This window comes from Amphiura filiformis, chromosome 1, assembly GCF_039555335.1.
Source record: "Amphiura filiformis chromosome 1, Afil_fr2py, whole genome shotgun sequence".
NCBI lineage: Eukaryota > Metazoa > Echinodermata > Ophiuroidea > Amphilepidida > Amphiuridae > Amphiura > Amphiura filiformis.
In genome coordinates this window covers 76,109,701-76,126,162 of record NC_092628.1, presented here as the reverse complement: position 1 = coordinate 76,126,162, position 16,462 = coordinate 76,109,701, and the positions used below count along the sequence as shown (strand labels likewise).

At 38.9% G+C, this 16,462-nt stretch overlaps 1 protein-coding gene across 1 annotated transcript; it reads right to left on the bottom strand.

Annotated features, from left to right (window-relative positions):
• Positions 1-475: 475 nt before the first annotated feature.
• On the bottom strand, positions 476-16,261 carry LOC140168587 (solute carrier family 49 member 4 homolog). Its single transcript, XM_072191990.1, has 9 exons — positions 15,972-16,261; positions 15,178-15,384; positions 13,912-13,964; positions 13,148-13,277; positions 6,779-6,890; positions 5,564-5,631; positions 2,880-2,998; positions 2,244-2,426; positions 476-597 (listed from the first exon to the last, which is right to left on the bottom strand). The coding sequence occupies exons 1-9, from the start codon at positions 16,259-16,261 to the stop codon at positions 476-478; spliced, it is 1,284 nt and encodes a 427-aa protein (XP_072048091.1).
• Positions 16,262-16,462: the final 201 nt, after the last annotated feature.

The following is a 16,462-nucleotide window of genomic DNA, read 5'->3' as shown; positions in this document are numbered from 1 at the left end:
TTTTGTAACTTGATATTTAAACATTTTCTGTAAATTTTGTGTTTGCTGGGATACTGCAGATATCTTGTTCTGCTGAAAATATACATAGCTTTAGGCGAGTGTTCCATTTTTTCCATTTCATTTCATTCCATTTCAGTGTAATTCTTAAAATTAATACATTGATCCTATACACCAATCCGAGAAGCGTTTACTGTATTTGGCCCTCTATTGACGGCAACACAGATGTACCAGAGCGGGAGATTTAATTCGTAATTCAATACGCATGATTGTGTATTGAATATCACTGTTGTGTACAATTCCCCGGTACAATACTATATAGCACAAAATAAATAATGGATGGAACCCCCGACCTCGGGACACCGCAGTTTTACATCGGGGACACCGCAGTAATGGCGAAGTCGGATAGGTGTATAGGAAATGTCAAGTGGAACTTGAGTAGTCATTTATCAACATGATTATGTCAGATCAGGATTATTTACTTGTGTAGATCTGGTGATGCCGCAATCATTAAAAAAGCGTAATTTTCTCGGTGCAATATTAATAACGGAAGAGACGAGAACACAGCACCCAACATCACATAGTTCATCCATGATGCACCTGATTAAACAGAAAGTACAGTGCATTTAGATTAGATTATACCAGATTTGGTTTGATTAATTTAGGATAATATTGATCAGATAGGTTACTATGTTTTCCTCATATTTTTGATCATCAACATGATCAAAAGTGATTTAATCAAACTTCCAGCACATAATTGAAAATTCAAATATCCTTGACTTTTCATTGAAAACACATTCTCTACAGGAGTTGTCCTGTGAAATAGATTCATTAACCGAGTAATAGTTAATGTAAATATTCCTTCAGCTATGGGGTAAGAGGCTTCTACGGTGACCTTTTAATAGACATAACACCCGCCTATATTGGGTACCATGAAGACATACAGAAACACCAATCCAAATAAATTCATTAACCAAGTAATAGTCAATGTAATTAGTCCTTCACCTATGGGGTAAGAGGCTTCTACGGTGACCTTATAATAGACACAACACACCCACCCATATTGGGTACCATGAAGACATACAGAAACACCAACGCAAATAGATTCATTAATCAAGTAAAAGTTAATGTAATTATTCCTCAGTGTGGTAAGAGGCTTCTATGATGATCTCGTAATAGACGGGCGTTGTTCGAATAAAGTAATTATACATACATTGTCTTCTGGAGCCGTCCTGCGATTGTACTGACTTGTCCTTTTGATTACCATTGGTCCATTAGGACCTTGTTTGACAATGTTTGAGAAACAAATCACCAGAAGTAAATCGCAATCACGGAATGCGTTTCATATCAAAAATTCAAGGTTGAATATTCAGTTGCTGAAAGTTTGTTTAAATTGGGTACTGAGATATTTTGTTACCAGCAAGTGCACAACACACTCACCTATATCAGGTACCCGGAAGACACAAAAACACCTACCCAAATAAACCAAGTAATATTGAATGTAATTATTCCCTCATCTATGGGGCAAGAGGCTTCTACGGTGATCTTATAATAGAAACAATACACTCACCTATATCTGGTACCATGAAGACACACAGAAACACCAATCCAAATAAATTCATTAACCAAGTAATATTCAATGTAATTATTTCCTCAACTATGGGGTAAGAGACTTCTATGGTGACACTTTAATAGACATAACACACCCACCTATATTGGGTACCATGAAGACATACAGAAACACAACCCAAATAGATTCATTAACAGAGTAATAGTTAATGTAATTATTCCTCAGTGGGGTAAGAGGCCTCTACGGTGATAATAGGCTGGCGTTGCTCCGTTCATGAAGAAGAATAAAGAACTTATACATACATTGTCTTCTGGAGCCGTCCTTTTGATTACCTGTGGTCCATTAGTATAGGACCTTATTTGACAATGTTTGAGAAACTAATCACCAGAATTAAATCGCAATCACTGAATGGAATGCCATCCTCATAAAATGCGTTTCATATAAAAAATTCAAGGTTAGTTGAATATTCAGTTCTATGCTGAAAGTGTGTTTATATTGGGTAGATATTTTGTTACCAGCAGGTGCACAACACACTCACCTATATCTGGTACCCTGAAGACACAAAAACACCAATCCAAATGAATTCATTAACCAAGTAATAGTTAATGTAATTATTCCTTCATCTATGGGGTAAGAGGCTTCTACGGTGATCTTATAATAGACACAATACACTCACCTATATCTGGTACCATGAAGACACACAGAAACACCAATCCAAATACATTCATTAACCAAGTAATAGTCAACGTAATTATTCCCTCAGCTATGGGGTAAGAGGCTTCTACGGTGATCTCGTAGTAGACTGGTATTGCTCCGTTCATGAAGAAGAATAAACAAATTATACAAACGTAGAGCATTGCTGGGAAAGGAGAACAGTAAGCGTGATATTAACAACATTATGGTATAGTAATTGTAAGTAGCTGTTAGAACCCAATGTTGTTATGCTATAGTATTACTGATACAAAGTTATATATAGCCTACATTTTCTCGTAATTTTCTCGTCTCGTAATGTTAAAGGAGCACTCCTAGATCGGCTATATCCGCAACCATTACACCACTGACCCAAGTCTTGTATGGAAGCCCCGGATGGAAGCTAATGGACGAATCTTAAATAGTTCGGCGTGGATTCAGCGTAGGCCGGAATTTTTTAAAACATAACTGACATAATTATGATCATACAATGTGAGCCTGATATGACTCACGCATGAATTCTTACTTTTATATATTTTTAGCCTCAAGAAGATTCAAAAGTATTGAAAAATTAAGAAAGCTCTTTGTGCCTGGGAAAAAAGTAAGAGCTAAAGCTCCTTACCTAAATGAAAATTGATAAACCCTGTAGCTAGTAAAATATACCAAATAAATAATGCTAGACCCGCAGTCTGTATAAGAAGAAGAACCGTCTTCATTTTGCCACCCAAGATATCAATGCATCTGAAAAAGAAATTTAATGACATTTATTAGTATAGATGCGTCTGGCCAATTGCGTGAAACAAGAATCTGTCAATATCTGCCGTAAATGCCATAGGTGGTCCTTCCAGTGTCGTTCAGGTCAGCAGACAAGCCCGGCAGACAAGGTTACCTTATACATGTAGCGTGCGGAGGAGAAGCCAACGGACGATTCATGCGGATGCCACATACTGAAGATCAGAGTGTATAGTATTATAGCCAACATACGTTTCATGATATGCAGGAGGCAAATGATCTCGCCCCCTTTATCCCCATCCCCTCTTAAAAAAAGTTCTGGCTACGCCACTGGGCAGATGACACACCAAATCAGGAGAGTAATGGCCCCGGGTAATGGCTCGTTGTTTAATAAGTAGGGTTAGTATCTGCTAGTACTTAACTGTTATTGCAAGAATGACCTGTTCAGCTACCGAGGAAGCTAACGGGAAACCCCCTCAATTATTACTTCTCTAGTTATGACTCATGAAAGTGCAATGTTAAGAAGGGAAACTCAAACGATGTCAACGTAGCTACTGAAGTTTTGGTAGGTAGAGCCGCGTCGGGCAGTGGACGATATAAGGACTCTCATGTCGCCAACCAGCGACCCGGAGCAGCGAACACCTTACCAAGGAATACTCAAGATTGGACCTGGATCATGCAAATTATGTCCGCACCACGTTGCCCACTTCATAATTAACGAATGTGATTTAGAATAGGAGAGGGCACATGTTAACATTTAATTTAGGACTAATGAAGGTGTAGAGGGAATACACCAATGAGGATGTAAGAGAAATATATGCATGCTAAAACATGACAATGGAGTTTGTGTTTGCTTTGTAGACTTTGAGAAAGCTTTTGACAGGGTGATCTGGGTGTAGATATTAGACATGCAGAAGAGGATTGGAATTGACTGAAGAGATAATAGATCGATATTAAGCCTACTGTACATGATACATGGGACAAGTGGTAGATGTAATTTAGATGGAATTTCAATCCCAATTACAGTTGGCAGAGGTGTGCGTCAAGGATGTCTACGGTCACCGGTGCTCTTCTCAGTGTGGAAATAATGATAGAGGCAATGGAATAAAGAGAAGGTTGGAAGAGAGTTAAGGATGTGAGATTTCCATATGACCAAGCAATGGTGACAAGTACCGAAGCAGGTTTACAAAGATCGATGGACAGCTTGAATGGAAGATCAAAAGAATATGATGAACATTAATTTGAAGAGTACCACAGTGATGTGTTTTTTGCGGGGGCTTTCTGCATAATAATACATGACATGATAAAGTCACACAAAAAAAGGAGGAGGGCCAGGTTTTAAACATTACCATAGATAGTCATAATGTGGAGGAGGTCGAGCGGTTCAAATACATGTGCAGTCTGCGTACAGAGGATGGGAGAGTCCGTCAGAGAGAAGACAAATATTGCCATGGCAAAGGAGGCAGTCAATAAAAAGAAAGTTTTGCTTACCGTACCATAAGCCTAACTATGCTAACCAAGGACTTGTAAAATCAGTAGTTTGGCTTAGCGTGCAGTTCAGGCAAGTTGTGATGATCAGCCGTGATTATGCAATTAAGGAAAACTATTACCCAGGCAATCAGACATGTATTTCAATAACGACACCTGTTGTGTCAGGACTGTAAAATTGTAATGTATATAATAGATAATAGGTATGATAATTCCCTGTTAATATAAATGAGAGAAAAAAACACCTGCGCGCGGGAAAACAGAATAATGCAGAATGTTCCAAGTGTGAGCTGTATAGGATTGTAGAGTGTTATCGAAGACAATCACTTGCAAACCAGTCAATTAATTCTTTTGCTAAGCCAAGGTGCTACTATTCAAGCCAGAACGAAGATTTGAAGTACGCCAAATGGACCCTCTTTCCCAAAAAGGGAATTTGTTCTATCTTCCTTAGACTTGCTGAAGTCTTGTTTATGATAGGACACGTCTGTCAATGTAAGCGGAACAGCCTGAGGAATACTGTTCGTAGTGGGAAAAGGGGTGACAGGTATAAGTAACACAATTTTGTAGATCGTATCAGAGCAAGGATTTTGTACGCAAAGGATATAACAATTGTGTTCAAGTATACAGTGGATAATAATTGGACTGGTCACATATTGAGGACTCCCGGACTTATTGGAGATGTGATGGATGGAAGAGACAACAGAGAGAAGACAAATTAGACAGGTGGTCGTATATGTGGAAATAAAGCGATGAGGAGAATAGCGTAGATGGGAGCCACGGGCTTGCCCAATTAAGGCAGAATTCTAAGCAACCAAGTATGTATTGAAGTATCCAGTCACATATTAATCTGCATTATTTGTGCAAAACGATCAAGTCAATAATGCTAACACGAAAAAGTTTGTTGATTACGATTTTTAATCCATTTGTCATTATGATAGATTTCGAAGAAAAGTATTTGATCGACAATTCACAATAAATGTATAGCATGTCTGTAAGGTCTATGGCTAGAGGTGACCGTACGATTATTGTCCATTCATCCAATATTAAAGCGCTTTTCTTAATGAACTTAAACACGTCTATTCTTACCCGCCAAAGAATATTGCCCCTACAATACCCATCATGCTGGCAAAGAAGGCTATCATTCCTGTGGTATCCTTAGAAAAGGAAGAAATAATGAAGAGAGCAACCAATGTGATTATAACTTTTGAATTAAATTAACATAGCCTAATACATGATAACAGACGAGTAGTTTGTAGATAAGTTTCAACGTTTGTAAAATGATGAATAAGCTATTCAATAATGCCGGAGCTTCAGCCACCAATTAGGAGTCTCAGGTATCTGCAAGTCTGTTACCGTATGAGGTCACAAGCCATGGATTCGACCAAATATATCGCAAATTATGCCATTTTAGCTTGAAAATGCCAAAGTTTTACACAGATTTTACACCAACTTCCCACTCCCCCAATGTCAAAAAGAAATCTACGCAACCGATCACATGCCCAAGTGATTGCAATACGCTGACAAAAAATGAAGCATCGTCTTCAAATTTCAAAGTAGATTTCCTTGATTTTTGTCTAGTTATATGCTCAGTGTAACATTTTTACAACACAGTAGTTTTTTCATACGACTTGACACTTTTCAAAAGTAGTTTTGCTTATCTTTTAGTTCTGAGGGCAGGTGTGGTCTAGTAGTAGCGCACATGACTTAAAATTATAAGTGGGTTGGATTGGTGTTGTGTCCTTACGGAAGACCATGATTGCTCTTCTCTACTTAGGTGTACGGGCGTCGGCTATGCTGTGAAGGTATAACAGACTCTTGCAGCAACATTACACGGAGAAGTCTAGTTTAATAGCTTTGGAAAGAGAGATGAGCACTCCGGGGTACAGGAATGTGGCCAACCAATTTACCAACATTTACTGAGGCTACCCTTATTCACTTCTCTAGTTTTGTTTTGTTTGTCAATGCATTGACTGTAGTTGCTTTTTAGGTAAGCAAGAAAACTTGGACAATAATCAATAGCAACAACTAAATCCATTTTTCTTTAGAGCATCCTGTGTCTGGAAAGCTTCCGTTAGCATCAAAATTGCACCTTGCACAGCTAGCAACATAATATTGTTAGATTCTCTGTGTGTTTTACAGGTGGTTCACGATGAAGATTACTGATTAAAGTAGGTCTACTGTTTCCAATTAGGCATATATGGTATGTAAGTTCATAATGAAATATAAACACAATTAATCCTCCTGTCTTTTTTTTATTTAGTAAGCAGCGTTATAACAAATACATTTACTGACGGTACTGACCTGCTGTACATCCATAGTATTTTCAAATATGATAGCTATCTGTGTCATCCACGCCTGACCTATTCCCAAGGCTAGTGCATAGGCTAATCCCAATAACCAAAATTCACGATGCCTATATGATCAACGTGCATCAATGAATCAAAGAAGATATAAAGACATTTAGATATAAGGAATCTATCATTAGTTGAGTGAAGAGTATATCGGACTGGTTACTGTTAAAATGGGGGATAATCTGATATTTTCAACTTTTTCACTCTTTAAACAAAGGCAAAACCGTTTGGCAAGGTGGTGTTATCGGCTTCTGTTTTGTGTTTTCCTAAAAGGTTAAGACACCAACGATTAGTAAACATGGTAAATATCATTAATTCTACGCTTAACCCTGGTCTTACTAAGGATTTTGTAATGTCAGAGAGGGCTTAACGTTCAAATATGGACCCAAATAACTTGAGCTAATCTTATGCTTCTGTCACACTACACCGAATAGGTCTTCCGTACAAGAAACGGATGGTATTTTAGTAAATCCGTTGTTGTTCGTCAATGATCGTTTAATGTTCTTTTTATGTCCTGCTATCATCCGCCAAATGCGTTTCGTGTTAGGTGATGTTCGTTAAGTCCGTCGGCATGCACAAAACTTGAAACGGAGTGCACCGAATACACATGTTCGGTATTTATCCGATGTGTGTTCGTATGGTGCTGAATATTGCCGGAGTTTGTTCGCTCTCCTTTCGTTCATGTTCGTTCTTTGTTCGTTGCACTCGGCCCGTGTTCGTTGCAAATGCGTTCCTGTGAGGCCTTCACCACCGGATAGCATATTTTTGCATTCGGTGATGTACGTTGACCCAGACCGTGTTAGTGTCACACTACACCGGATCGGTCTTCCGTATAAGAAACGGATGGTATTTTAGCAAATCCGTTAGTGTTCGTCAATGTTCGTTTTATGTTCTTCATATGTCCTGCTATTATCCGCCAAATGCGTTTCGTGTTAGGTGATGTTTGTTTAGTCCGTCGACAATACGTTTCAAGTTTTGTGCATGCACAAAACTTGAAACGGAGTGTGCTCGAATACACATGTTCGGAAGTTGTCCGATGTGTGTTCGTACAGTTCTGTATATATACCCTGGGTTTGTTCGTTATTCTTTCGTTTATATACCGCAGGTGTTTGCAAGGTTTCGCATGCGCTTGTGCCGGATGTAGGCCTATGGCGAACATGTGCATCAATCATGGGGGGATTTTCTGAAGGGTGTGTGACGCAATATCATATTTCCCCCAGTACTTTCCCAGCAAACACAAAAACGTTTTAAAAACGTTTTAAATAAGTTATATTTTGGCTTTTGGTTTAGGTAAAAACGTTTTAATAACATTAAAATGTCGGGTTATATAAAGGTCATGAAAACGTTTTAAAACGTTTTGTACGAAAACAAACTACAACAATATTTTTAAATGTTTTCAAAAAATGTTATTTTGCAAACATTTTTGCCAAATATTGTGTCGATACTTTAACATTATGTTAAAACAACATTATGTTAAAACATTTTAACCCAGCAAACACAGAAATGTTCTTAAAATGTTTTTTTCAAAACATTTTAATAACATTTAAATGTCGGGTTATATAAAGGTCATGAAAACGTTTTTAAAACGTTTTTGAAAATATTTTGGGCAAACATTTTTCGCAAAATATTTTTTCAACCCCAAACTAACATTTTGTTTAGAATGTTTTGTATCAAGTTTTCAAGAACGTTTTTGGAATGTTATTAAAACGTTTTTATACCCTTTATATAACTTTCTGTAAAACATTTTTGTTTGCTGAGCAGAAGATTATCAAAAAAATGTTTTTTAAGGTTATGAAAACTCTTTATACTCTTAATATACCCTACATTTAAACGTTTTCTGACAACCTTTTATACCCTTTTGCGAATGATGTCGAAAACGTTTTGTGTTTGCTGGGTTAGTGACTGACAAGTAGAAAAAAGGGGAAAGGAGAGAAAAAAGAAAGAAAGTGAGAAAAATTTAAGAGAGAAGAGAAGCGAAAAAGTTAAATTGCACGTAATTTAGTAGGCCTATGCATGTGTAAGTAGTATTGAGCATGTTGAGGGAGGGGCACTTTCTGAAGGGTAGAGGACGCAATATCAAATTCCTACCAGTTTTAGTGATTGACCAGAAAGAAAAAAGAAGAGAAAACATGGAAAAGGTTAAATTGTATGTTATTGAGTAGGCCCAGGATAGTATATAGTAAGCCTAAGTATAGGCCTGTGATTATTATAGGCAGTGCTTTAAATGTCGTTCCTTGGCCCAAAGCCTGTGAAAATTACTGCCGGCCCGTCGATATGAAGGGCCCGTGACATTTTGTCACCAAAATCAGTATTTAAGACGGACTTAGGTCTATTACTGACTTTAACATATCAATCCATGCATGCTTTACCTGAAATTACGAGTCTGAAGTCTTATATTTTAAAGTGTCAGTGGATCAGTGTAACATTTTAAATTTTGCAAATTCAGTTCGGGCCTTCTTTGTTTTTTTTTTAAGGCAATAATAGTGTAAAAATGATGCACCAAAAACAAATTTTCCATTTTTAAAACTAAATTTTTACACAATAGGCCCAGGCGTAATAGGCCCTACAGTCCCCATGCAAATGGCTTCAATTGGACCTTCATTTTGAAAAATGGACAAGTCTTCCTTTTTGCTTCTGCTATGGACATCCACGTGTTATTTTTAAAACAATTGTTTATATTATACAATAATTGTGAAAACTTTTCAATGGCTTCAATTATAGGCTTTCGTTTCACCAATTTGCGGCTGTTTCAAACTAAAATAGTACCCAATAATAGTGCTAAAATTGATCCAAAAATGACAAATGGCTTCAATTGGGCCTTCATTGTCCAAAGATTTCACACCTCTATTGCCCGCGGACGCTGGTTGCCCTGATATATCAGATTTGTAGCCCTTTTGTACTTATTAGCCAATATTTGACCATTTTCGTCAAAGTTTTCCCCCTTAAAAGTTGTCTTTCCCCACTTTGTTCACCCTCTGAAAAAGTGCTTGCTACGTCATTGCCTCTAAGGGGTCAAAAACCCTCTCAAACACCCTCTCCTCCCCCACTTTTCTGATAGTGTAGACGTCCCTGTTGGTGCCATATGCCACGGATTCGCCGGTTATTTGTCGGACGTTGAACGATTGAATATAAAACGCCTGCAGGATTATTAGCGGCCACAACGCATAGCGAGACGAACGGGAATCGGGTCCCAAAATCCGGACATTTGTCGGACGTTGACCCCAAATCCGGTCATTTGTCGGACGTTGAACGATCGAATATAAGGCGCCTGCAGGATTATTAGCGGCCACAACGCATAGAGAAACGAACGGGAATCGGACCCCAAATCCGGTCATTTGTCGGACGTTGAACGATCGGATATAAGACGCCTGCAGGGTTATTAGCGGCCACAACGCATAGAGAGACGAACGGGAATCGGACCCAAAATCCCACCGAATCTTCTGCCGGACTGGTGATTTTTCCACCGAATAAAATATTTTTGTATTCGGTGATGTACGTTAATCCAGTCCGTCGTAGTGTGACAGACCTTATGCTTCTGTCACACTACACCGAATAGGTCTTCCGTACAAGAAACGGATGGTATTTTAGTAAATCCGTTGTTGTTCGTCAATGATCGTTTTATGTTCTTTTTATGTCCTGCTATCATCCGCCAAATGCGTTTCGTGTTAGGTGATGTTCGTTAAGTCCATCGGCATGCACAAAACTTGAAACGGAGTGTACCGAATACACATGTTCGGTATTTATCCGATGTGTGTTCGTATGGTGCTGAATATTGCCGGAGTTTGTTCGCTCTCCTTTCGTTCATGTTCGTTCTTTGTTCGTTGCACTCGGCCCGTGTTCGTTGCAAATACGTTCCTGTGAGGCCTTCACCACCGGATAGCATATTTATGCATTCGGTGATGTACGTGACCCAGACCGTGTTAGTGTCACACTACACCGGATCGGTCTTCCGTATAAGAAACGGATGGTATTTTAGCAAATCCGTTAGTGTTCGTCAATGTTCGTTTTATGTTCTTCATATGTCCTGCTATTATCCGCCAAATGCATTTCGTGTTAGGTGATGATTGTTTAGTCCGTCGACAATACGTTTCAAGTTTTGTGCATGCACAAAACTTGAAACGGAGTGTGCCGAATACACATGTTCGGAAGTTGTCCGATGTGTGTTCGTACAGTTCTGTATATATACCCTGGGTTTGTTCGTTATTCTTTCGTTTATATACCGCAGGTGTTTGCAAGGTTTCGCAGGCGCTTGTACCGGATGTAGGCCTATGGCGAACATGTGCATCAATCATGGGGGGGGGGGGGGGGGTTTCTGAAGGGTGTGTGACGCAATATCATATTTCCCCCAGTACTTTAGTGACTGACAAGTAGAAAAAAGGGGAAAGGAGAAAAAAGAAAAGAAAGTGAGAAAAATTGAAGAGAGAGAGAAGAGAAAAGTTAAATTGCACGTAATTTAGTAGGCCTATGCATGTAAGTAGTATTGAGCATGTTGAGGGAGGGGCACTTTCTGAAGGGTAGAGGACGCAATATCAAATTCCTACCAGTTTTAGTGATTGACAAGAAAGAAAAAAGAAAACATGGAAAAGGTTAAATTGTATGTTATTGAGTAGGCCCAGGATAGTATATAGTAAGCCTAAGTATAGGCCTGTGATTATTATAGGCAGTGCTTTAAATGTCGTTCCTTGGCCCAAAAGCCTGTGAAAATTACTGCCGGCCCGTCGATATGTAGGGCCCGTGACATTTTGTACTCCCATTTTGTCACCAAAATCAATATTTAAGACGGACTTAGGTCTATTACTGACTTTAACATATCAATCCATGCATGCTTTACCTGAAATTACGAGTCTGAAGTCTTATATCTTAAAGTGTCAGTGGATCAGTGTAACATTTTAAATTTTGCAAATTCAGTTCGGGCCTTCTTTGTTTTTTTGTTTAAGGCAATAATAGTGTAAAAATGATGCACCAAAAACAAGTGTCCAAATTTTCCATTTTTAAAACTAAATTTTTACACAATAGGCCCAGGCCTAATAGGCCCTACAGTCCCCATGCAAATGGCTTCAATTGGATCTTCATTTTGAAAAATGGACAAGTCTTCCATTTTGCTTCTGCTATGGACATCCACGTGTTATTTTTAAAACAATTGTTTATATTATACAATAATTGTGAAAACTTCTCAATGGCTTTAATTAGGCTTTCGTTTCACCAATTTGCGGCTGTTTCAAACTAAAATAGTACCCAATAATAGTGCTAAAATTGATCTAAAAAATGACAAATGGCTTCAATTGGGCCTTCATTGTCCAAAGGTTTCTCACCTCTATTGCCCCCGGACTCTGGTTGCCCTGATATATCAGATTTGTAGCCCTTTTGTACTTATTAGCCAATATTTGACCATTTTCGTCAAAGTTTTCCCCCTTAAAAGTTGTCTTTCCCCACTTTGTTCACCCTCTGAAAAAGTGCTTGCTACGTCACTGCCTCTAAGGGGTCAAAAACCCTCTCAAACACCCTCTCCTCCCCCACTTTTCTGATAGTGTGGACGTCCCTGTTGGTGCCACATGCCACGGATTCGCCGGTTATTTGTCGGACGTTGAACGATTGAATATAAAACGCCTGCAGGATTATTAGCGGCCACAACGCATAGAGAGACGAACGGGAATCGGATCCCAAAATCCGTAAATTTGTCGGACGTTGACCCCAAATCCGGTCATTTGTCGGACGTTGAACGATCGAATATAAGACGCCTGCAGGATTATTAGCGGCCACAACGCATAGAGAAACGAACGGGATTCGGACCCCAAATCCGGTCATTTGTCGGACGTTGAACGATCGGATATAAGACGCCTGCAGGGTTATTAGCGGCCACAACGCATAGAGAGACGAACGGGAATCGGACCCAAAATCCCACCGAATCTTCTGCCGGACTGGTGATTTTTCCACCGAATAAAATATTTTTGTATTCGGTGATGTACGTTAATCCAGTCCGTCGTAGTGTGACAGACCTATAAGGACCAGCCCTTACGCTCATTTTGGCGGGAAGGAAAACGATCTACCGCCTTGCCTGGTGTGGCATAGGCGTTGATCCAGGGAGACTAAATCACCCCAATATTTATTTTTGCTCTTAAAAAATGTTTGTTTTATTCCTGGGAATAAAATACACAATTAATCATCTGTTCTTACGTGTGGCCCGGGAGTTCAAACTTATTTATATTCAAATAATAATTCCCTTTATATTAATTATGCATCGCTTCCGAATTAAAGTGGGTTGTAATAGTTGTTCATGATCAAATGTATTAGGATTCCTTGCTTGGAACAAAACACACACCTGATAAGTTTGAAGGCTCCGAAGATGAAATCTTCTCTCTGCGCAGATGCAGAAATACTTGGTGGTGATGGCGGTTTAGCAGGAAAATAACACATAATTAAAACACAGAAAAACAGTGCCATACCGCATTCTGTAACAAAGTGTAAGATATACACGTAAATAGCAAGTGAGCATGGTAATGTTGATACGTTGCCTGTTTCCCTTTTTTCTTAATTGACCCAAATTATAGCAAATTGCCCAATGCTATCTCCAAAAAATTTGCTAACATGATTGTGTATTACTTTATTATATAATATAGATATGTAAATAAAGGACAATTTTTTTATATTATTTTAGAACCTCCACTAAAGCCATTTACGTATGGAATTTTATGCTTGAATTACCCAATAAAACAATTACAGAAAACAAATAACTTGCCAATGTATAATAACGTAAGAACTTCGTGGTAGTGATAACTTTGAACCTCAGGTAGAATTTTAAGATCTGCAAAAACAATATTTATTTTTCAGAAGAAATCATTAACGAAGTAATCATTAACGAATTGTAAAATATACACGAAAATAAAAGTGTCGTTCATTGGTATAAAACCTTTCCATATCGTATTGTAAGGGGTATGATACATTAGTGTGCTATTATAGCTCATGCACAGAACACAGACATTATCTCCTCTCCCTACCTCCGTTTTTCTCGGTAAATTTGTCTCTTTCGCTCTCTGCTACATTTACTGATTAAAAGTATATACATTAAAATAAATCATTACAAACCATCTTGGGTTAGATATATGCTTCCATTGGAAATGTTATGAGATGGGAAGAGGCTGCAAGAAGAAGAGTATTTAGTAAGTAACATCTATATATATACGACGTATATATAATACGAAAACAACATCATTAAGATTAGCAACTGTTTTAAACTGTTGCGATTTGGTAGTTCACAGCATCTTGGGAATGGTAGTGAGCTTTGGCAAAAATTGCATTGATCATTTGGTAGCGAGTGTGTAGAAGAATTCAAATATCACAGATATACTTTTGTAGGTCCTGAGGTTCTTGAGTTATGTTGTAAAGAGGGCTGAAACAATAACACTTTTGTTAAACGTACACAACTCATTAACAACAATAAATCAAGCAAGTTTTCAAAATATATAAATTGTAGAATGAACTTTTGCAAAACATCAAAGTGTTATTTTTCAATAATTGATTAAGATAATGAATCTTGCTTCGACCAACAATACCGCGTCTACCCTTAACATCAAGTCTCATCATCATCCTCATAATCATCGTCGTCGTCGTCATCGTCATCGTCATCATCATCAGCATCATCATCAAGGTCAACAATAAAATTTATAATAACAGTTTTTAATAATACATAACAATGATCGCAACTTCCACGGATTAACTGTTTAGGATTGAGATTGAAATCATGCCCGGGTTTGGCCGCTACATGTCTTGATCGGCATCAATGGTTTTGAAGGACGTGCATGGTCTTGAAGATATCAGTAATATCAAGCCCAGGTTATACTACATCATAATGTCTGTTCACTCAGTCTACTGCAACTGTCCTCGACTTACGGGCGGCGAGGCGATGGGTTTAGCGCCTTGGTCCCGGGAACCCTCCCTCTCCAGCTGCAGATACTGTCATGACATCAAAAGGATTTTTTGCTTCTCCGGCTAAAAGCGATTACTTCAAATACGTAGGATGAATGTCTCGGAGAATGTATCAGGCACATGCCAGCCAACCAAAAGAATAGATCAAGCACAGTTAATCGTATACTAGTGGGATGGCAAAGCAAGACACTTTGCCCATGGGGATCTCTGTATATGTACCACTTCATAACCAAACTAGTCTGTAGCAAGCGGACCATGCAGCTGGAATCCACACTAACCCTAGCAAAAGTAAAAAAGTTGAATACCCGGCACACATTTCCGAGAAGGTAGAGCAAAGAAGGTGATGATAGACTCTCAAAATTAATGCAAAAACTAACATTTATTCCGCTACCTTGATACCATTGTCATTTAAATGGGATCACTTACTCTGTGTTATTTATTGATTTCACATCTGATACAATCATTGGTCCAATCAGAAAAGAAGCGGACGATCCGAGTATCCCTGCAACCGTAGCAATAGCGGTAGAAGTAGTGCGTTGATTGGCTGGGAACCATGTTGCAGAGAGAGCTGGGGATCCACCCTGGCATATCGGGCCTCCTAAACCTATGAATATCTGTCCAATGTGAGCTGTCCTGTATAGGTGAGAAGCAACATTTGTCATTGCAGCAAAGAGAATTTCGAAGAGTATTTAACACAAAAGTACCTTTTGGCATTAGACACAAGTCATGGTACAATGTACCCCTCCCCCACGTAGCTACGGCTGAGCTACAGAATGTTGAACGCAATCTTATGTTTAATATTGATAGTACACATTCAGAACTAAGAACGAGTGCTTTATGCAAATCGGTTATAAATACATACACTGGTCAAAAATATTGCAACATCACTGAAAAAGAAGAATCCGATAAACTATAAGTTGAACATTCAGTTAATTTCGCATTCATCATCATGGGCTGCCCGTCGTGGTCGATGAAGGCACAGTTGTCGAAGTTGATGGATATCGTCTCTTCAAGGTACTTCTCCTTTCGCTTCCGCTCCACTGTTTTCCCAGCATCGTGGATCTTCTTCCTCCAACTGACCCGATTTGCATCACAACCCAGCTGAAGACTGAAGGTTTCAGTCGCAACGTCGGTTCGTCCGTCAAAAATAGGTATGTCTGGTTGACCAGATTTAAATTAAATCTTAATTTCAACATACCCAGATGAATGAGAGTCTACACAGTTTGACCCGGTTACTAGCTTCCGTCTTCCATGTTTCAACATCCAAGTCTGCTGTTTTCAGATGACGCTTCACAACATCTCTATAGCGAAGATTATTCCCACCACGTTTACTCTTTCCTTCTGTGAGCTCACCATACATCACAGCTTTTGGTAATCTGTCATCAGGCATCCTCACGACATGACCGACCCAGCGCAGTTGGCTCTTCGCTAGGATGGCATCTACGGTCTCCATTTTGGCTAATTGAAGCACCTCTCCATTAGAGACTCGATCCTGCCATGATATACCCATAATACATCTGAGGTAGCGAAGATGAATATCCCTCAGCTCCGACAGAGTGTGTAAGTCTCAGTAGAATACAGGAGACAGGGTAGAACAAACACACGATACGGCTTACATTTGGTCGCAAGCCTTATACCACGCTGGGACCATACTCTATTTTCCAGAGATCCAAAGGCACTGGTGGCACTCTGAATGCGTCTTGTGATCTTC

Excerpts from the sequence above, each read along its gene's own strand:
- LOC140168587 (XM_072191990.1), bottom strand. The coding sequence starts at position 16,261 with ATGGGTATATCATGGCAGGATCGAGTCTCTAATGGAGAGGTGCTTCAA. Across the intron at positions 6,891-13,147 it reads GGAGCCTTCAAACTTATCAG|GCATCGTGAATTTTGGTTAT; the intron begins GTGTGTGTTTTG and ends TTGATCATATAG. Across the intron at positions 2,427-2,879 it reads GTTTATCAATTTTCATTTAG|CAATGCTCTACGTTTGTATA; the intron begins GTAAGGAGCTTT and ends CTCCTTTCCCAG.